The 22377-nt window shown below is 36.1% G+C and overlaps 1 protein-coding gene and 1 long non-coding RNA gene across 2 annotated transcripts; both read left to right on the forward strand.

Annotated features, from left to right (window-relative positions):
- Nucleotides 1-13193: 13193 nt before the first annotated feature.
- On the forward strand, nt 13194-17285 carry LOC110801277 (uncharacterized). The gene is made up of 6 exons (XM_022006624.2): nt 13194-13478; nt 13596-13764; nt 13892-13964; nt 14064-15773; nt 15866-16025; nt 16262-17285. The coding sequence occupies exons 4-6, from the start codon at nt 14067-14069 to the stop codon at nt 17056-17058; spliced, it is 2664 nt and encodes an 887-aa protein (XP_021862316.2). The 5' UTR covers nt 13194-13478; nt 13596-13764; nt 13892-13964; nt 14064-14066; the 3' UTR covers nt 17059-17285.
- Nucleotides 17286-21665: 4380 nt separating this feature from the next.
- Nucleotides 21666-22370, forward strand: LOC130466993 (uncharacterized). Its single transcript, XR_008927152.1, has 2 exons — nt 21666-21791; nt 22067-22370. It is a non-coding gene; the product is annotated as an uncharacterized lncRNA (long non-coding RNA).
- Nucleotides 22371-22377: the final 7 nt, after the last annotated feature.

The following is a 22377-nucleotide window of genomic DNA, read 5'->3' on the forward strand; positions in this document are numbered from 1 at the left end:
CACGCGCGCACGTGAGTGTGCTATGTGTCCACCCATACCACTCTCACACTTTCTCAAACAAGAGTTACACCTTCAACCCAATATATAAACAAAGAGGAAATGAGTTATAGTTTCAATGTGGGACAAAAACAACATTCACATTTTTACACTCTTTTCTTTTGCATTTCCTAACAAGAACTTCCAACAGTTATAACTTATAAGTACTTATATTGGAGCCTAATCAAGCTGTATAGTCATTTAATACTCGTACGTTTCTTCTTGTTTATTCGTTATACAAGCACGAAATTACCTAATATACTTCCTTTAATTTGTACATCATTTTATTAGCGTAATTTATTATGATATAATTAGCCTCCCCTCTCTGGTCCACCAATGAAGTACGTACACGTTGACATCGACATCGTTAAAACTTGACAATTATTAGTAATTAATTAGTATCCCAAACATGCATGAATTGAATTTCGACGGTGCATGAAACACACATTTAAGCTTATTCTGCCCCATCTTAAAATAAGGTTGAAAATTATGTGCCATAGCATTATTTCCCCGAAATTATCCTAAGCCAAATATCGTACTTTAATTTCCTTTCTAAGTTTGCGTTTTTCTAAGTTTTATTCACTTTAATACTACTATATAAGTAAAATGATACCGATTCAACGTACTTGCAGTTATGTTTAAAACAATAAGGCCCGTTAATGATTAATGAGAATGTACGTACACCATGATATCGATCTTGATGTGATTGTGATCGAAGATATATAAATAAAGAAATATGGTAACACCGGCCAATTTTTGGTGAATTTAGGGTCATTATCTTGCAACATTGGGTATTATAATTACACACCTAACAATATTGTGTGACTTAACTACTTGGATATGCATGTCGATATGATAAAGTTTCACTATATTGAACCTCAGTGATTTAGCCTTTGGTCTTCTTTCCCATTAATGTTTTTTTTTTGAGGGGATCCTTCCCATTAATGTTTTGACATGCTACGCAACTTGCAACTTGCAACTCTATAACTATATAAGTATATTAACACAAAGTTATTATATTGTTTGTAGGTGTGGATTGGGGGGTTGGCGGGGCCATGACCTCTATCATCAGTCAAATATTTGTTAAATACGATTAGTAAAATAAAAGCACCAATCAAAATGTTGGCTCTATTGATTATCAGACTTGTGTTAAAGATTTAACTGCGACTTAGTTCTAGGGGTTTGCACTCAACCGAGCCTTCTTTTTAAAAGTAGATAATTTTATTTGAACTAACAATTATGATGAGAATTAATATTGATTTTTCTTACAAATTTACATACAAATTCATTTCCATTTACTCTATTTTTTACCGACAACCAACGCAACGTAAGAAGAATTTGGGTATCGTAAAACAGAAATTTAGAAAAGTTCACCAAATAAAACCCTAATAATTATAACCTAAGGTTGTCAATTGTCACCAATGTGACACGGGTGAATTTGATTATTACGATATTAGCTTGACAAATATTATTGGACGGAGGGAACACTATCGTTTTGACATGGGTGGGTGTGGATTGTGGAACGAATTCTACGCGAGATGGTCATTAAAGATTCTTTGCAATTTGCAAAGATTAGCATGCGTGATTAACTACCACTAGTTACTAGCTAGACTACTTGCATGATTATTCTTAATTTGCTTGAATGATATAAAACGTAAAGCATAAAAAAGGTCGGAGAGAGTAGTATGTAGTGCCTGATCTTTAGCTACTAGCTAGACTACCTACATAATTATGCGTAATCAAAGGGGAAAGAATCTAGTAAGCTTTCCAAAAGTGGAAGCCTAGTGCTTTACTAGGTTGATGTCTTTTATGTACCAAAACATCGTGGTTTCTTCTTTATATATAAAAAAAAAGAAATGTTATGATTCTAATTTTTTTTTATTATAAGGAAATAAAAACTAGATTAGTGCTTAACATAGGACTAACCTAACTTATCCTTTCGGATGATGGAAAAGAACAAATCATTACAAGAGTTGAACCAATAAAGCATGGTAGGGTAGTTATGGCCATGATTAGCCATAAAATCTGCCGCCTGATTTGCCTCCCGGAAATAGTGGTGAAAAGAGATCGACTCAAACTTCGAAACTTCCTTCTCCACATCGGCAATGATGTTGAAAATCGTCCAAGGAACCTTCCATTGTCGCTTAATAGTGTTTCTAATGACCAAGGATAATTATGATGATCCACCATGAATTTCTCCTCATTTTTTGGGGCTTACTAAACCCTACCTCATAAATACTCACCCGCCTATTAAGTGTCACAATTACCCCTCCTTATATCTACCCCTTCATGTTGAATGCGGTGTTAGCTAAATAAATAATTGGAACAACTTAGCTGGATAATACGTATGTACGAACTGAACACTTGTCGCGCCGTGGCCGAACCACTGCTCTAAAAGACAATTCCGCGCTACCTCTGATGCAGTAGATCACTTGCGGTTGCCCTCCAAGGTTAACACGACACCAACGTTTGTGTGCACTCACAAGCCTCAGTTGGAGACCAGAATATTTGCCCAGAAAAACGAGAACAATGTTTGAGAATTTTGAGAAAGAATGCAGAGAACTGTTTCTGTGATTGATGATTTATGGAAAACAGAAGGGAGATATTTATAGAAGAGCTGCAACAGCCATAAACGACAAGTAGTGGAGTAGTGGGAGGTTACCACATTTACTGGGTAATTAATGGGTATTAGTGGAGTTAATGGGACAGTTACGGAATTAGTGGTTTGATTAATTCTTTCTGCCCATTAGAATTAATTAAACCCACCACTGACAAAAAAGAAAGACCCGGACCACAAAACCCACCCCACGGCCCGGCCCGTGTGCGCGCGCGCGCGTGTGTGTTGTGTGTCCACACATGCCACTCTCATGCTTTCAACAAGTGTTTCCCTCAAGTCCCCAAATATAAACATTGAATGTGGTTTGTGTTTTTCCCATGTGGGACTTTTCATATTCCCACACTTTCTCATTTCCCACTCATTTTCTTTTGTATTCTCACTAGGATTTTCAACATTCCCTCAGAACTCGACGAATCACAATTGGGTTGATTTTTTTGGGGAGTAGGCGGGGATTCTTTTGAGGGAGGTAATAATGGACTTCGTTTGGGGAAAATTCAGATATAGCGTCCATAGAGGGGCTAAAGTGAAATACATTATGTCCTGTTCTCTTGAGAAATGGATGTGGATTGGGTTCAGAGGATTTAGAGGTGGTGGAGGGAGTCTTAGGTTGTAGATCTGGTGTTGGGGTGGATGAAGGTTGTATCTTGTTGGGTCCCATAGCAGGTTGGAATGATGGTCATCCATTTGATGGTTTTGAGAGGGGAATGAAGGATTGAATGTGGAGAATTGAGGAATGGTTAGCTTTGGGGTCGAGGGAGGTGGTCGTTGGTAGGCTAGGTTAGATTGGTGTTGGTTTTGGTCCTCTGAAGAGAAAGTGAAGGGAGCATTTGAAATTAGGGGTAAGATGGGGTTTTCCTAGAGCTGATCAACATGGGTCCGACCCGACCCGGTCCGAAAATTACCGGGTTACGGGCAGAATATTTCGGCCCGCTTTTGAGCCTGTCTTGGCCCGACCGGAACGTTTTTAAAAAATTGCGGGTTTTGGGCAACATAAAACCACAATTTTAATTATAAATTTGGCGCGGCCCAAAAATGACCCAAAAAACCCGCTATTTTTGACCCGAAATAGCAATTTGGGAAAAATAATTGGCTCGAAGTTTGGACCAGCCCGGCCCGACCCGACGTAGTGGATAGATTTTAATGTCCTCGGCCCGACTCGAACCCAACCCGACCCACCTTTTGACCAGGTCTAGGTTTTCCACAACAGTGGACTGATGAAAGGGGGTTGAGAGGTTCTTGGGTGAGCCACATATTTCTTCTACTTGGACAGTTGTTTGAGATCTAATTGCCCGTTTTTCCTTTTTTGGAATTTTCCCGCCAATTTGACATATTGTGTTTTTGTTTCCACTTTTGGTTTATTTCTCTTTTTTTTCCCCTCTTTTTTGTCACCAACTTCCGGCCTTTGCTTTCCAGTGAGGTATCCCCTACGAGATCTGACCGTTGATCATTCCCTGTTGTAGGTGAGATTGACTTTTCCGAGCCAGGGTTCGTTGGTTTCTGACATGGGTGGTTTGGGGTGTTCGACTTAAGATAGATTGGGCATTGAAATTGGGAAGAGGATGCAATTATAGGTTGTTTGCATCTCCCAATCCACATCGACGTGGGGATGAGAGAGTTTTCATTCACCTGACAGCAAATCATCGCAAAGGAAGCTCTATTAAGTTCTGCCCCTTTTAGGTCCGCCTTAGAAAATTTCCCGATTGCATTCGCTATCGATTTCAGCACATCCATTATGTGGAATTCCACAGGTAAAATTTGAACAAGTCAAACCATTTGGGCACTGATTGGATTGCGGTTGTGGATGGTCGGAACTCAGGTTCCCATAGTCTGATTGCTACATAGAAACCATTTACAAACTAATTAAGGTCGATCTTCAACCAGAATTTTCTCCTGCAATTGTGGGGAGCTTGAGGGAGTAAAACCCCTTCCCCATACCATTTAGGGTTGGATTTAGTTTCAAATTCCACAACTTCTTCAACTGCCCGGATAGAAACTCAACAGAAAAGGACTTTCTCACTACTTTTAGGATAATTATCGATTTTCATTGCTTTTGGATAGCTTGTACAACCTCTTCAGAAGTTGGAACAATCACATCAGTGTTCTTGTCAAAGCCCCGAAGGTTAAGGTTGTTTAGGTTGGGGGTTGAGGGTGAGGTGGTGGTTTGGATGTCTGAGGCTAAGATATTCTTGAATGAGAATTTGGTTTTGGTTTTCTGAGGGAAATCAATGTTCATGTGGTCTGCTGATGAAACTAAGGGTGGGGTAAGGTTTTGAGTCGTGGCTGTGATGGTGTGAATTGTTGTTGGTAAGGTTGCCGATACGTTGTTATCACTGAACTGGTTGTTGTTGGAGATCACTAAGGAGGATTCCGAAATTTCTATGGCTGGGGGAGTGGGGTAGGTGGGAGAGAAAGGGGGTTAGGGGGTTTCATATTTTTTTTTGTTATCATGGATACTTCTGTGTTTCTCAGGTTCTGTTTAGTTCACCTTATCTTATGACCGTATTACTTGTTGATTTAAAAAAAAATTAGATTGAATCAAATTAAATAAAAAAAAAAAGTTCAAATGACACTAGGAAGAATAAGATCATATTAGATTAGAAAAAATAAGGCCAGGTCAAAATAAGTAGGCGTTCTCTTCACCTGATAAAAGCTGAACTTACTGAACTTATTAGAACAAATTAAACCTGATTGACTTGATAAGACATGATCAAACTTGATTGAAACCTATTGAACCCGATCAAACCTAATTGCAAGAGAGTAAATTTAAGAGAGTCAACTTATGAGAACTGATTAAAACTTGTTGACATAGTAGGATCTGATTGCAACTTGACACTACGTGAATTTATTAGAGCCTGAAACCTTTTTTTTAAGGGAAAGAGAATGCTGTCTAAAACGACTCAGATTTCATATAAAAACAACAACAGAATATTTGATTTCCAAATTGTAATGTCAACTTCTTAATGAAGCTAAGCTAGCTTCCTAAAATCTACATTTGGAGCCCTACATTTACTCAACAATTATCAGCAACGGGAAAAAAGGGAACCAGTTATTGCATGTTGCATTAATTAGAGGCACCAAAAATATAACTAAACAGTATTTACTTCTATACCGTTAAACAACTGCAAGTGTCCTGTGACATTATTCATTTTACCACCTCTGTTTTTTACCAAGTTGCAATATTTGACTACTGTTTTAAGTGTTACGTTAGTAGTACTACTCATACTAATTAATTGTAGAACACTAGAACATGTTCGTCACTAATGTTTGGTCGGAGAAACTTGGGCTACGGTACGGTGCTTACTGCTTATTGCCTGAGAAAATATTGAAGAGAGGTTTGAGACCAAAAAGTTGAATGTAGGAGTTTTTTTTTGTATGAGATGAATACGCTATCTTAAATTTGCTCAAATTTACTGATTCCTCTGTTCTTTTTTGTTTTTAACGTTTTTCGTTTTGGGTTTTCCATTTTAATCTTTATGTTTTAAATATTTTATTTTTATATTGTAGCATAAATGTTCAATATTATGTCAAAATCGTGCAAGTGATTATTTTAATCACTTAAATTTATTGGGGCACTAAACATATTTTGCACTTTCTCATTGAGATGTTAAATCTCTCACACTATCTCAATGCCATATTTAATTTGGATACAAAAAAGAAAACATTATGTATCAATAAACGTAATTTGCATTGTTTAAATAAAAAAAGGAAGGAATCTTTATCAATATTTAATCGCGTGTATAATATCAAAAGTAGAGAATAAAAAGGGACCGAGGGAGTAACCTATCATGGATTGTCAAAAATTCTTTCACTATAATTATCGTTGTTAAAAGTTGACAGTAAAAATGGTTGTGAGTCGCTCGTGTCTTAGGCATAAGTAGATCCGCCCCACACCAAGACCACTGCTTTCTTGTCATGCCGAAATTTCAAAAGGGCATTCCAATCACGACCCTAGTCCAGTAGCCCCACTGGCCTTGTGTCGTGCTATACCTAAGCCTATTAATATATTTTGTTGGCATGTGTCGTGCTTTTTCCAAAAATAATGTGACCCGAGTTAGGCCCATGACTCCGTATCGTGTTGTTTTAATGTTAGGTCGTGTGGTGTCTCGTGCTTTTTCCAAAAGAATGAGGTATGTGTCTCGACACGATTTATTCATGCCGGTGTTGTGTCGTGCCTTGGGTTGACCCATTCCAGTGCCATCTTTAGTTGACGGTTAATGCAGACAGTGGCGGATCCAGGATTTTAGAAATGGTAGGTCACAATAAACCGCGTATTAAACAAAAACAAAAATAAACATACAAACAGAGTGAACATCATAGAAAATTCACATAATACATGGTTTTTATTTTTACACTTTATGTTTCTTGTCATATCGGTATTATGGTATATCGGTATGTCTTTCGATACTCTTTCCAAGGGATACATATCCAAGTCCTACGGTCATACGGTCAATCCCATGATTTAAAACTTGGTAGTTCATATTCAATACACTATTTTGACGCCCTCTCAATTTTAGTTTGTGTAAAAAAATAATCCGAAGCATATTAATGTAACCTAAAATCATATACATTGTTTAAATTAAACTCGTGGTATATATAATTTGATACGAAAAACATAGTTCACCATAAACCTATTTACTTTTTAAAGGTTTTGCAGCACAAAAATAAAATAGAGAGGAAAAAATAAGGGGTACAACCGTACAATGTTGATATTACAATCAAACCAAACTACCCAATGAGCAAGACATACGGAGTGAATAAGAGAGGTTAATAAAAAGTAGCAAAAAGATGCAAGTATTGATGAGTCGAACCCAGGTTCCGGCTGGGACGGTTAACGATAATGGAATTGTGTAAGAAACCACTGAAGCAGAAGAATAAATGTGATACTTTATCCAGGCTAATTACATTTGAGTTTTTCCCGAGGAATGGTGGGTCCTGTGACCCACCATACACAAGGCTAGTTCCGCCACTGAATGCAGAAACTAACCTACGATTGCCAAACAAGGTCTTAACCTTAGGGTAAAATACTCGAATGTTCAGAAGCTTTTAGTTTTTGAGAATAATTTTTAGCTATACACGTATAAACAGTTACTCGACAACCAAGTTCTCCTAACAGTCTAGCACGTTGGTTGTTAACAAGTGGTACAGGTAGAATATTTGAATACTCCATAGCCATTAGAGGAATACAGCAGCAAATAACAGTACCCTTGTTAGTTGGCCGTGTTATACCGTTAGTTTTACCCAATAAGAGCATGTTTAACAAAGAAGAGGTTATCTTCCTCTTATTTCTTATCTCTCCTCTTCTTCTTTTGACACATCACATTCTCCCTTCACAAAATTTCTCACTATCTCTTTCCTCTTCCTCTTCCTCAGTTCCTCTTTCTCTTTCTTCAATTTGTCCCACAACCAAGAGTATCCTGTCTCTTCATACATATATATACCCCACCACATATTCTATTACTCCCTCCGTATTTATTTAATAGATACACTTGCCTTTTTCGGCCGTATTTATTTAAGAGATACACTTGCCATTTTTAGTAATTTATCAACTCCACCATCTAATTAAATAATACATCTAATTTACTCACCCCACCTCCCACCCCCAAAATGATCAACGCGTGGATGGTGCAGGGGCCTGCACGTAGATCTACGTGCACCTGCACCAAAACGCAAAAACATTAAAAGAAAACGAAAAAGAACATAACAAACTAAACAGAAAGAACATAATAAAGTAAACGAAAAGAACATTAACTAAAACCTGAAAAGAACACTAATGCTAAAAAACTAAAGAAAATATACAAAAATGAAAATAACATATTCTCTCTCCTGATAAACTATAAAAAGAACAATTATTTTTCAAAAAGAACATCGTGTGAAAAATACAACAGAAAAAAAAAAAAATATTATCGATAATGTTATTAAATATTAAAAAACATAAATAAGTTAAAAAGAACACAAAATAATTAAAAAAAGAACAACAACTTTTTTACAAAACAGAAGAAAAAAGAACAAAACACATGGAAAAGAACAACACTTTCTTTTTTCCTTATCAAACAAAAGAACAGAATGAAAGGGACGAAAAGAACAACAAATCTATGTTCTTTTATTAGTTGTATTTGTTCTTTTCAAACCACTTAGTGTTCTAATTAAAAAGACGAAAACGACGATATTTTGATGTACTTAAAACTAGATCTATATTTTTATTTAAATGTATTTTTGTTCTTATCCCACGCATCAGAACTATGTTCTTTTATTAAGTGTTATTTGTTCTATTCAAACGATTTTATGTTCTAATTAAAAAGACGAAACGAAGATTTTTTGATGCACATAAAACTAAATCTATATTTTTTTTAAAAGTATTTTTTGTTCTTTTACCACAAATCGGACTATGTTCTTTTTTAAGTGTTATTTGTTCTTTTCAAACCATTCTATGTTCTTTTTTAACAATCTATGTACGTTGATATAAAAGAACAAACTATGTTGATTTAAAAGAACAAACTATGTTGATGACACAGTAAAAGTAAAGTTGTGAAAAGAACATAACAACTTGAAAAAGAACATTAAAGGAAAGAACAAGGAAACGAACCTTAATCACTTGATCAACATGTATCAGGAACATCAATGTCTTTTAATAAATCTTAAAAAACTGATCTCAATCCTCGGAAAATATCACGCTCTCCAGAGATTCTCTTGCTTCGAAAACTAACCAAATTGAACTAGTGTTTTTTCTTAATTCACTCATTTTCAACAAACAAGAAACATTCAGAAGGAATTTTAAAGAGAGAATAAGGAGAAACTGTTTTTTTTACTCTATCACTCACCATCTAACTCTTTCTCTTTCAAAAAATCTCTCTTATGTTAAGAGAATATAAATCATCTTTTCTTTCTCTCTCTAAAATGTATTTATAAAATGACTAATGGTTATGACTCATAAGTACAATTATTATATATATAGTTGCTGAAAAATAGAAAATGAACAAATAGGAAGTAGAATCAAATAATTGAAGAACAAAGAAGGAGAAAGGAAAAATTGTTAAAGAGTGCATAATGAGAACTGTGCACGTGTTTTTATTTTGTTATTTTAACAGAGTATTATAAAAAGAACAAATGAAAAGACTAAAAGAACAAATATAGAGACTAAAAGGAACAAGTCAAGTACTTTGTCCCACAATAACATATGATTCGGAATCATCATTTTCATCATTCTGTTATGAATTATCAAGCACATTATTCTTAATATCTGAAAAAAATAATAGGTTAACATGTATAAAAACAAGAAAAAGAACGCAATCAAAGAAACAAAGGATAAATAAAAAGTAACAAGAAAAATAACACAATAAAATAAAAAGAACAAGTTATGAGACGCAAATAAAATTGAAAATAATAAAAAAGAAGAACACAGTAAAATAAAAGAACAAATTATGAAACGCAAATGGTCTATTTTTCTACTATAATGAAACTGTTCTTTTAATACGAGCATAATGAAACTGTTCTTTTAATACGAACATATGTTCCTTTAATAGGTAAAAATGTTCTTTTCTGGGAAAAAAATCGTAATTACGTAATCAAAATCTTCAAAATCAACGATTTCAACAAAATCAACGTGTTATTACATAATTTGATTCATTTAAATCATCACATTCATCAAAACACGATTATTACACAATCAAAATCATCAACATAGTCAAAATCATCAAAAACACAATTATTACAAAATCAAAATCATCAAAACATACCATTTATTATTACAAAATTGAAAAATTACCTCCCAAAATCAGATTACCAGCTGCAGAATTCAGGTTTGAAGAAGAAAAATCAATTTAATTTGATGTTGAAGCAGAAAAATCAACGAATTTTTGGGGATTTTCATTACTTTCTCTCTCTAAAACCCATTTAAGAAAACCTAGTTCACACTTTCTCTCTCCTCTTCATAGTTTGAATTCAAAATATAAAACCCAGAAGAATATATATCGCAAAAATAACAACGAATCAAATAAAAACGCGATAAACATAGCTGAAAAGAACAGAGCCTTTAATGTTCTTTTGTTTAGGGGAATTGTTCTTTTGTTCAAGGGCATTGTTCTTTTTTCTGGGAATTTAATAAAAACGCGCGTTTTATGTTTAATGTTGGTCGTTTTGATCCCGGTGCACCTAGAGCTTCGTGCACACACCTGTACCATCCAATTTGCGCAAAACGATATGGTCCCCACTTGTTTACTTATTAAAATATCTACCCAACCCCACTTGCTTTATTATTTTAATTAATTCAATTCTTTTTCTTAATACACGTGCCCGGCCAAGTGTATCTCTTAAATAAATACGGAGGAAGTACATTAAATGATTTAATTTTCAATATGTCAACTTATTAAAATTAGAGATAATTTAAATTATTTTAAAATTATTAAAATCAAATTATGATAATTATTCAATATTTATACAGAAATTTAAATATTAATGATAATTGAAATCAATTCATTAGTAAATAAAATGACCATCATACATATAATAAATAATTAAATATGATAATAGATATACCTTACGATAAAAATAAAGCATATAGTATGAAAATAGGTAAAAATTAGGTTTATTTTATAGATAATTTTTTTATATGGTCGTTGGTGTTCTTTTTTAAAAAGAATATGTTTTCGTTTTAATTTTATTACCGTTTAAATAATTATAACCATTAGAAACATATGTAAATTTGACAGCCAATATTAATGTGACAAGTGACGAAATTTAACTGGTCAAAGGTTCTTCTTGGGCACATGAGCTATCCTCTTCCTATAGAGGATGAAGACCATTCCTCATCAAGAAATGGATCATCTCTTCTATTTCAACAACAATGAAGAGTCCTTTTTAAGGAGAGAGAGTGCTAAGAGGAAGGTGGATCCTCTTTGTTATTCATGCTCTAAGCCAAGACGAAAACTGCTTATAAGAGCTCTAACAATGCAACAACCAAATCCGAAGTAGTCGTATGCTCGTATCGTATTACATTTTTCACGGTAGTTAGAGGATTCAATAGTGCCAAGATTGGACTACGCTAGTACGGAGTACGTTACCAAGAATCTGTTGAACATTATACTGGACCACATCACCAATCACCTGATGAAATAAAGCACTTCTTTACGAGTATACAATTCAAATTACCTGAATGATTACCCGAATTGGTTGATTATGAGTCTTGATTTGCCTTCAACTCCAAAAGGCTTGTCTATCAATCCCTATGTAATTTTCATGTACTACATTTAGTATGATTGTATTCAATTTTTAAACAATTTACTTCTTTGTTCCCCTGTTTTTGGGGTACCAAATAGAACACATTGATAAAGGCACACCCCCTATTGTTTCCTTAGTGCCTAGGTTCAAACTTTAAAAAAAATAAAAAACATTCTTCATTTATCAATTCACCCATAAGTGGATTCTATATGTGTAGAACCTAGGTTGCGAAGTTCCCTAACTTAATTTTTTTTTCGTAAACTGGTCGATCTAACTGGTCTCCTGATTTCAGACGCGCGAGAACCCATCCCGAGAGGAATGAGATGTCATATGAAATCCAACAATTATGTATTAAGTATGAAATGCGTGTTTCTAGGGTTTACACTATGAAGAAAAATAAGGTACTCAGTACTTTGTAACATTTTAGTAGCACCAATCACCTTTTTAACACTCATATTAGTTTGTTGGAGCCTAGAGGTGGTATTTTGATAACTAGTCGCGCCAACCACGGTTATCTAAAAAAAAAAAACTAGCTTAAACCTAGTAAAACGGAATCAAGTAATCCAAAGACTAAAGGGGTCTAAATTACACAATATACGTCGAGTCATTCAAAATCAGTCACGTATATATTTGTGCCGCATTGACCCGAATGCCCAACCGATTATGAATTACTCGGATAATAACCTTTTGAAGTAATTTTGGCACACTCACTAACGAGAGCAATCAATTACATGTTGGTGCAGTGGTGATTGAGACTGAACTTGGTAGGGATGACCCGTGTTTGATCCCCCCACAACAACAATTGGGAGGGGACTGCTACTCAAAACTTTCCCCCGAATCCTGATTAGCCGTAAAGGTGAATCGGGTGATACACCAAAAAAAAACTAATGAGTAATGAGAGCAAAAAAAACTGTCTTTTACTCACATTAAGTACAAGTTCATGAACTTAAACTATACTCAAACTCTTGCTTTCATGGTAGTTCACCTCATAACTCTGCACAATTACAACTACATGGGTGTCAGTGATCAACTGATCACCTTCAAATTCTTGTTAAACCTCAATTAATTTCCCTCCCAAAATGTTTTGATAATGATCATACTTAAGTTTATTTCATACTTTTAATTCACTACTATAACATGTCCCTGGACCCACCCTCAAGCAACAATCAATATGCAACCATCCCTTTATTTTTTAATCATACTCAAATAATTAATTAATTCCTCCAAACTTTATTGTTAAATAAAAAAGATTTTCTTGTCTCTCTTTCAATCTCACATTTTTCTCATCTACATTTAATTTAATTTAATTTAATTTAATTTTTTCCTTAATATAAAAATAAAGTAGACAAAAACCCCACCAAATCTAACTCCTTCATATTCTTATTCTTCTTCCTCCATAGTCCATACTTCTCTGCTCCATTTTTTTTGCATTTTTTTTCAAAATTTATTTATTTATTTGTTTTATTTTGTTCTTTGTATTCATCTTCATTGAATTTTCTGAGTAGGTAGTTGGACACCCTTTTAAGTCAATTTTGAATATAATTTTCATTTTTAGCCCTTCTTCTGTGGATCTCAGTCACACACTCTCTCCTTCTCTCTCCTAGTTTTGCAGGTCAGCAGAGTCAGGAAACTTAATTCTTCTTCACTGTTTTTTTCTAATTTATTTTTATTTTTATTGAATTTCAATCCTAAATTTTAAATTTTGAGTAATGGGTAAATGCTGATTTAGGTAGAATGGAAAGGAAGAATTGGGTTTGATCAATGGAGAAGAATTTGTTCTGTAGGGTACCTAACCCGGTAATCCAGAGCCTACTAGACTTCGAGTTATCTGCACCAGACTCGGAGAAAAGCTCTCCCAGAAAATGCAGAGTATGCAGTTGAACTCACCTCAAGTTGAGGTAGTTAGTAGTTCCCAATCTAAACTTCTCAAGCCAAAAAAAGAAAGAAAAAAAGATCCCATTTTTCTTCTCTGTTTTTTTGGAAGAAAGTTCTGATTTTTATTCTGTGTTTTTTTGTTCTTGACAGTGCTGAAGAAGTGTTTACAGTGATCTGATGTTGACAAACTTTGCATAATTTGGTTCAATTATAAGTCACAAATGTAAGTTTTAACTAAATTTCAAGGGGATTTTTTTTTCTTTTGTGGATTTTGGTTTGCTTTCCATTTGGCTCACTGATTTGTGTGTTGGTGGGGTTGAAGAATATGCCTCAGGACAAAAGAAGATCAATTAGTTATAGATCATTTGTGACATGTGATGATCCAAAAGGTGTTGAATGTGGGGCAATTAGAAGATCAAAGATGAATAATAATTCTCAAAAAAAGGAGCAAGATTGTATTAATAAGGTTGAAGCTGACAGAAAGCAAAGAAATCATCATCAAAACAACACATCTTCTGTAGTTGTAGCTTCTTCTGTTATTAATAAGGAAGAGAGAGATAACAAAAAGGAGATGGGAGTTAGAGGGATCACAAGGGCCGGGCTCGAAAACCCGGTTTCTTTTCAGCTACTAGAAGTCTCTAAAGAAGCTCAGAAGCTGAATCATGTGATTGATTCTTGGTCTAGTAGTAATGACAAGTTGTTGTTGAAGAAGAAGAAGAACAAAAATGATACTAGTATTGCCACAAATTTGTTGAAAGGAGCTCTTGATCTTCAAGATTCGTTAGTCATGCTAGGTAAACTACAAGAAGCTTCGAGTTATATGTTGGGTGTATCGCGAAAACAGAAGCAAAAACTCGAGGATGGTACCTTCGATGGAATGGTTAGTGGAGTGAGAGGGTTTCCAAGGGCTATGATTCATCATGTAGATGCCTATCCGAGGAAATCGGTTGATGAGATGAAGAATGTTGTTAGAGATAGTCTTCTTAGGCAGAATATGATAACAAATCCTGTATTTGAGGAGCATTATGATCATAGAAAGATGACTATGGCTATGGCTTTGGCTTCAGCTTCTCCTGATATGTTGCCTTCTACAAGTACGAGTACTCAATCCTCGATGGTCTATTCGAGTAATTTCGTTCCCTCAGACTCTTCTGTTTCATCATCAATGGCTTCTCACAGGAAAAAAGGAAAAGACTCAAATGTGATTGTTAGACTAATGGGTTTAGAATCATTCCCTTCGAGTCCAAGGAAACACGCAGAGAGGGAGAAATTACTGAACTTGGCAAAGCCTATGTACGATATTGATTCCCTGAGGGCCAAAAGACCTCAATTTGGTGCTCAAGAGGTGGGTGTGAAGCAAAGAAGTATGGAAGAAATACTCGAGAATTTGAAATTCAAGGGTGTTCTTAGAAACAGTTCTGTGGATGGTCTGACGATTGATTCCTCAGAGTCTGATTTCTTCTCCTCCAAAAATAGTTGGGATGGCGAAAGACCTCCTATTGTTCTAATGAAACCTGTGCGCTATCCCTGCCTAGATCTAGATGAGCTAAACATGCCTAAGTATTGGGGAGAAAGAGGCATGAGGCCGAGATACAGTGGAGGATCGGCTCAAGAAATTGTCAGAAATGAAGCTGTAAATTTCAGTCAGAAGAATGAATTAGCAGGAAGAGTTGACAGTGAAGAAAAAACTAAGTCCATGACAAAAGTTGCATCTGCTAAGGTTAAAGGTTCTGCCAACCTGCAACAGAAATCACAGAAGAATCAAACAGATGTTAAAACAGCAAGTGAAGTTGCAAAGGCGACTCCTACTAGAAGGAAAATTGAAGAGAGGAAAGATGCAAAACCAAGTGAGCAATTGATTTCTGGGAATCAGGAAAAAACTTCTACAGCAAAGATTAGAAGACAAAAAGTTGGTAAATCTATGTCCAAAACCCAGACTTCTAGTCAACAGAGGACTACTTCTACTTCTGTGTTAGATCACAAGAACCGGGGAACACTTGAGCGAAGAAAGAACAGACATTCAGCCTTAGTGGTAAGTTTTTTGAGTTGAAAACTGTGGTCCTTGATGTCTGTTAGTTAATTACCAGTCACAAATATGAATAACATGAGTTTCTTATGATGCAGATGGAGGAAAAGCGGATTTGCAAAGGTGAAAACAAGGAAATCAAAATCTTATATGAAGAGATTATTGATTCAACAGGTGACCGTACTTCTGATTCCCCTGCAGTCAACAGCTTAACTGATGAAAACAATGACAGTGAAAGATGTCAAATTCAGATCCAAGGTAATACACCTTCCTTTCTATATGTACTGATGTTCATTCAGTCTACTGATATGTCTTCTGATACACTCGAGTTTTCTGTCTGATCTCTATATTTTCGTATGATCATCTCCTCGTAAAGAAATTTTGCTGTTGAAACATCTTATTCTGTGATAATATCGAGTTTCTGGGTGATGTAAGAAGATACTCTGTATTTGTTTATTGATAAAGCATTTTTTGGTTTAATTTGGTGATTGCAGATTGTGATATTGACAGTCAGATAAAGCTGTTAGATATCCCAGAACGAATTCCTTATCTTCCGAATGACAAGAAGATTTCACATTGTGATGACAGTCAAAGTTGTTATTCTGAAATAACATCAGTATCTACCAGCGAATATTGCAACGTGGATCAGCTCAGTGAGACTCAGAGTACTCTGCATGAAGTTACCTTAATTACAACCCATGAAAATGGTGTTGCAGTTCATCATTCTCCTAGTCAAGAAAGAACTAAAAGCCTCGATGATGAGACTTCGAGACAATGTCTCACTCCCAGAACGAAGCTAAAAGCATTGCTTCAAAGCAACTCATTGTTTATGATCCATGTAGAGGAGCTCTTCAATATCCAACTTAATCCAGATTCAGTTCCATGTATGGTTGATGACAATGATCAAGACTCTGAAAGCACTTTATTACTGATAGATTGTGCAAAAGAAGTCTTGGAACTTAAAAGCTCGCAGTTCTTAAAAGCACGTCTGCCTCTTCCATGGGTCTACGCAACGAAAACACAAAGTTTTCTCTCCTTGGATCGGCTGTTAGAGGAAGTATGCAACGAAATTGAAGACTTACGACTCTATTCAAACCCGGTGAGTGATGACTTACCATCGGATGATATCTATGATTTACTAGACCGAGATTTGAAGTGCAAGAGCGGAACATGGGGAGTCGGTTGGAGGAGTATGTTTACTCTAGATGAAGTTGAGCAAGTAATAGGTGAGGTTGATAAGTTTGTGTTAAACAAGTTGATTGAGGAGGTTGTTTTAGATTTCATGCTATAGTATATACTATATAGTTTCCCAATTAACCTTTATGAGTTTATTTTTAGAAATAGGGTATATATTTATAATTATACACTAAAGTTTGTAATTAAGCATCATAATTGTTGATAGAACAGGTGGTTGGCCAAGCAAAGGGGACTTTTCCCAGATATTTTGCTTTAACTGAGGAGATTAAGGTTATTACCACCTAAATAATTATTGAATGATTCTTTATACTTTATTCTTTATACTTTGTCTAAAATTTTGCTTTAACTGAGTTATTCTGGTGATAAAACTTTTGTTTTAGATTTTATTAATATTGCCCTAACTAGTCTCACGTCACACAGTCTAACACTTACTTTAACTGTCAGATTACTCCTAATAGTGTGACAATGTGTAGGAGATTGGTGATATAGCATGTGGTCTGACGGTGTTTTACAAGAATTTGTGATACTATGAGTCTTGATAAAATCAATTAATTTACCCCTTTTGAATTTTGATAGGGTATCGGGTGTTGTTCACCCCCAGATATATAGATGGAAAACATCCCAAATAGGACCTGGATACAAATCTTCTGTCACATGCACTTATTTGTGCAAACCTCTCCGACTCAGGTCCAAAGAATACGAGTACTACTGATGTTGTCAAATGACTAAATAGTGCAGTAATGATGTAAAAAACAAGGCAACAACTTTATACTTGATAGTCTATGCACAAAGAAGCTTTGCCATACCAATTGTACCAACATAAGCTTCCAGATTAAAATTATACAGTCAAAATATGCATTACCTTTAAAAGCTCAGCAATGGCAAAGAGAAAGCAGATAAGAGACAAAATTTGGAGAAACAAGGGACCTTAACGATATTCGACCCTTCCTATTCTGCTCTTCTTACTGTGATCTTCCATGGGGAGACCTTATGCCTTAACAGAAAACATGTAAATGCAGATACAAATTCATCTTTGTATCGCCGAACCCTTGAATCGAGAATCTGTACCCCCTTGACATTTTTCAGGGACTGTTCTGGTTGCTGGTTATATGATTGACCAAAATCGTGATTTGTGCCTCCAAAACTGTTAGTGTAAATCAAGGACAGATCGTATCCAAACTGCAAAACCACAGTACAGAACAATTATGCATCACAAATATAAAAAAAAACAAGTAATAAAATGATTTGTTTCAGAGTTAAAACCAACCTGAGCATTGCTGATTAGATACGATCGATGCTCCAACTGGCAACTGTGGTGAATTTTCAAGCATACTTACAACCCCAGGAAGCTCCCATTTCTTGAGTAAGCTGTCTAATGCCAAAAACTTACAGTTTACTCATTGACAGGACCTTGACACAGTTGATACTTGATAGTATCACAAACCAAAATCAGTGTCAGAGACAGTCTCATGTCAACACATGTATGCTAGAAATCAGTACATGTAAATAAGGATTTGATTTGGGATTTCATCTTGATTAACAGTAACAAGTATTCTCTCTGGTAAAAGTCGTCATACGAGACATTGAGACTCCTTTTCCTCTCCTAATTTTGATGTTACACCAGGAGGGCAATAACTTTAAGGGCAGTGATTTTGGCATTTTAAACAAGTAACTTATCCATGTTATGTGTGCCTCGAACCTTCCTTGAAGGATGTTAGGGGTGTTATAGTGGAAGGTCTGAATTCAAATGGACATATCTCATGATCTACTCATTAGATGGAGTTTATTCAAGTTGGAGGTGAAAGCTTGGCTCAATAGCTTTCCAACGCCTGGTCATAAGCTCATTTTGGATGAGAAATGAGGGAGTTATGACTATTTTACGAGAAGCTGTCATGCAGCAGGGGAAGTTCGGCCGAACCTGCTGGAAGTCCGGCCGAACTCTTAGATAGTTCGGCCGAACCTGAAGAGAATCAGGAACTGTGATTTTGGAGGTTCGCCCGGGTTCGGCCGAACTTTGCGGGTAAACTGTTTTCTTCTCCGCAAGGTTCAATCGACGTGGCCTTTTCTTGTCCCTTAGATTGGTTTGATGTCTAACACTATAAATACCAAATGTAATGAGATTTTCAGAATTAAGAGAGAGACACACAAGTGAGGTTGTGACGTAGGAAGGATGGCTGCACGATTCGACAAAGAAGCAAATTGCCCAAAATTGCTGAAATGATTTCTACTAGTCGAGCCTCCGGTGTCCGATTGCTTAATAGAATATGTTTTTGGAAAGGAAACGGGCCCACGAGTTCGTTTAGGGCTCGAAAACTGCAGTTTAATTATTTTCGACTTTTGTTTTTAATTCCGTTTCGTATTAGGGTTTTGTGTTAACTATTTAAACACTTTATTTTCGTCAATAGAAGACAACTATTCTTTTGATAATAAAATTCTGAGAGTTTATCTCTTTTCTGGTGGATTCCAGAGCTTTTACAGATTTATTGCTCGTAAATCTGTTCGTTCGTTCTAAAGATTAGCGCTTGCTTTTCTTTGGTAATTCCGACTGCGTCAAGTGGTATCAGAGCAGACTTTCTCCGGTTTCTTGTCGTATCTTGATTAGCCATGGGAGAACCAGTGACCAGAGCAGATCTTGAGGAGGTTACCGTGGCTTTTACCACGGCCCTAACTGCTTTGACTAATCAGATGAAAGCGTTAACAACGCAGTTGAACGCTGTGCAGAATAATGTGAATCAGCGGAGGAACGGGAGAGGGAGTCCGACTAGGGCACCGCAGAGGAACCGACGTAATATCACTGCTGATAGTTCGAGTTCCGAGGAAGAAGAACCCCTCGAGGATGAAATAAGTGACGATGGAAATAATCATCATAAACATGATTATCGGGTGAAGGCTGATATTCCATTGTTCTACGGAACCATGGGGGTGGAGGAGTTTCTAGATTGGCAGATTGATGTTGATAGGTTTTTCGATGTCATGGAAGTTCCTGAAAATAAGCAAGTTAAGATGGTGGCGATTAGATTAAAAAGTACTGCTGCTGTTTGGTGGAATAAGTTGGTTGTGCAGAGGCAGAGGCAACGGAAGGGGCCAGCCAAGACTTGGCGAAGGATAAAACAGTTGATGCTGGAGAGGTTTTTGCCCGAGGACTATGAGCAGATCTTATACAAAATGTATATTGAGTGTGTTCAGGAAAGAGAACTGTGACAGAATACACAACAGAGCTCTTGCGTTTTTCAGAGCGCAATGAGTTGGGAGAATCTGAGAGTCAGAAAGTGGCTCGGTATGTTAGTGGCTTGAAGGGTTCTCTGCAAGAGAAGATGGGCTTGCAGACTGTGTGGTCTGTGGCTGAAGCATCAAGTCTGGCCTTGAAAGCAGAACTGATAGAGAAATCCCCTCGAAATTTCTCGTCTTTCAGAAGATACTCGCCCCAAAACAAGCATCAAGAAGCGGGAATATACGCTTTGATGAAACAGTCATTGACTTTGGCTTCGTCAAGAACACAGACGAATCTTGTGATACAAGAAAGTCAGTGGGAGCAAAAATGCTTGTATTATATGTCGACGACATATTACTTATCGGAAATGACATTCCTATGTTGAACTCTGTCAAGATTTGGCTTGGGAAATGTTTTTTGATGAAGGATCTAGGAGAAGCACAGTACATACTGGGCATCAAGATCTACAGAGATCACTAGTAGAAAAAACCCTTGTTGCAACCCCCTTGTTGCAGCATACAAGTATTAATACGCTTCAACAACCAGTCGGTCAACGCGGGTCAAACCCTTTAAAGGGTTATTGCAGCGTACAAATTAATTGCCCCCTGCAAAAGAGATTTTTGCAGCGTACATAATAAAAGCCCCCTGCAATAGGCCTTTTATTTTGCAGCGTACATGGTAAAAGCCCCCTGCAATAACATATTTGTAAATTTTTTTCGCTGCAACTTTAACTCAGACCAAACATTTCTATCTCAAACCTCATAGCAGCGAATATCCCACGTACTCTCAGTACTCCCTTCTTCTTCTCTCGGCTTACCCTACTTCTCGCCGGTGGTTCTCACCAGTGGTCGTCGCCGCTGGGTCTCGCCCGTCGCCGGTGGTACTCCAGCAAGAGTCTATTTAATTTCCTCGCCTCTCACTGGTGGTTCCCTACTCGAAAAAACAACCGGCGAAGTCATTCCCTGCTCGGAAAACTAAGCTATATCCAGACTCTATCTCCTCCTATAGTTCGTTTGTCTTTGCTATCTCAATTCGTAAGAAACGTCGTCGATTGCACAGGTATATTTCTAATCTATTTGTCAATTAACATGTCTGTGGTGTTGGGGTTTGTGTATGGTTCAAATCGCCAGATCTGGAGTTGATTTAGCAATTTTTTGTATGTTGGTGTATACCTATTATTTTTGGTCCATTTCGTTAATTGTTTGGGGGAAATGATTGGTTTTTTTTAGGGTTTGTTCGAATGATTGAGTTCTTTTAGGGTCTGTTCGAATGATTGGGGTTTTTTTGGGTTTGTTAAGTATAAGATACTTCCAAATGATTTTTTTGGGGTTTTAATCATAGATGCACGATCGTGATTTGTGGAAATGTGTTATGTGTAATATTTGTTCTGTCCAGTTCGTTTGAGAGTTGTTGATTTAATCTAATTTTTGTAGGACGATTTGATCTAGTTTTTGTTTTCTTTTACTGAATTTCGTGACAGATTGGTACATTTGTGTGAAATTGGCAGAAGATTTGTGGGTTGAGACAGCAATGGGTGGATCCCTTATTTATGAGGATAGCAAATAGTGTTCTTGTAATACGCATACAAGAACACTAGCCCAGGAAGATACTTGAAGGTATAGATTCTTGGATTTCTATATTCTTCCCTTGTTTAAGAACTGGAACTTTTGAGCAATATTTCACCCAATGTTTTCAGAATAGTAGAAGATGATTAGATGAGTATACAAAAGTAGATAGAACATTCATTGTGGAACGAAGAGAGTATTTTTCGGTATGACTATATGAGAATGTGAAAAATCTAAGTATTTGGCACTATATTACATCTTTGATAGCGAAAAATATTGCACTGTTTCGCATCCTAAACTGGTATACTTCATTTTGTTTGTCATAGATGAATATTTTCTTTCGCGACTGCAAATCCGGGAGAAGAGGTTAGCTAAAGGTGGAATTCTCTTAGCTGCTACACTTAATTTCGTAGTGGAGAATCACAAACAGAAGACAAACATCTCTAGTTTAGAAAGAGTATGATAACTTCCATCAGGAAAATAGGTAAAATAGTTAAATATTTATATATTCGGGTGAATTTGCATGCTTAGCTTCATTGTACCTTTATTTTGGGGATTAAGGTTCTGTTTTTTAATTTTTGGCAAATTCTTCATATTACACTCTTAGTACTGGCTTTTTCAAGAGATAAACTCTTCT

Source organism: Spinacia oleracea, chromosome 2 (genome assembly GCF_020520425.1).
Source record: "Spinacia oleracea cultivar Varoflay chromosome 2, BTI_SOV_V1, whole genome shotgun sequence".
NCBI lineage: Eukaryota > Viridiplantae > Streptophyta > Magnoliopsida > Caryophyllales > Amaranthaceae > Spinacia > Spinacia oleracea.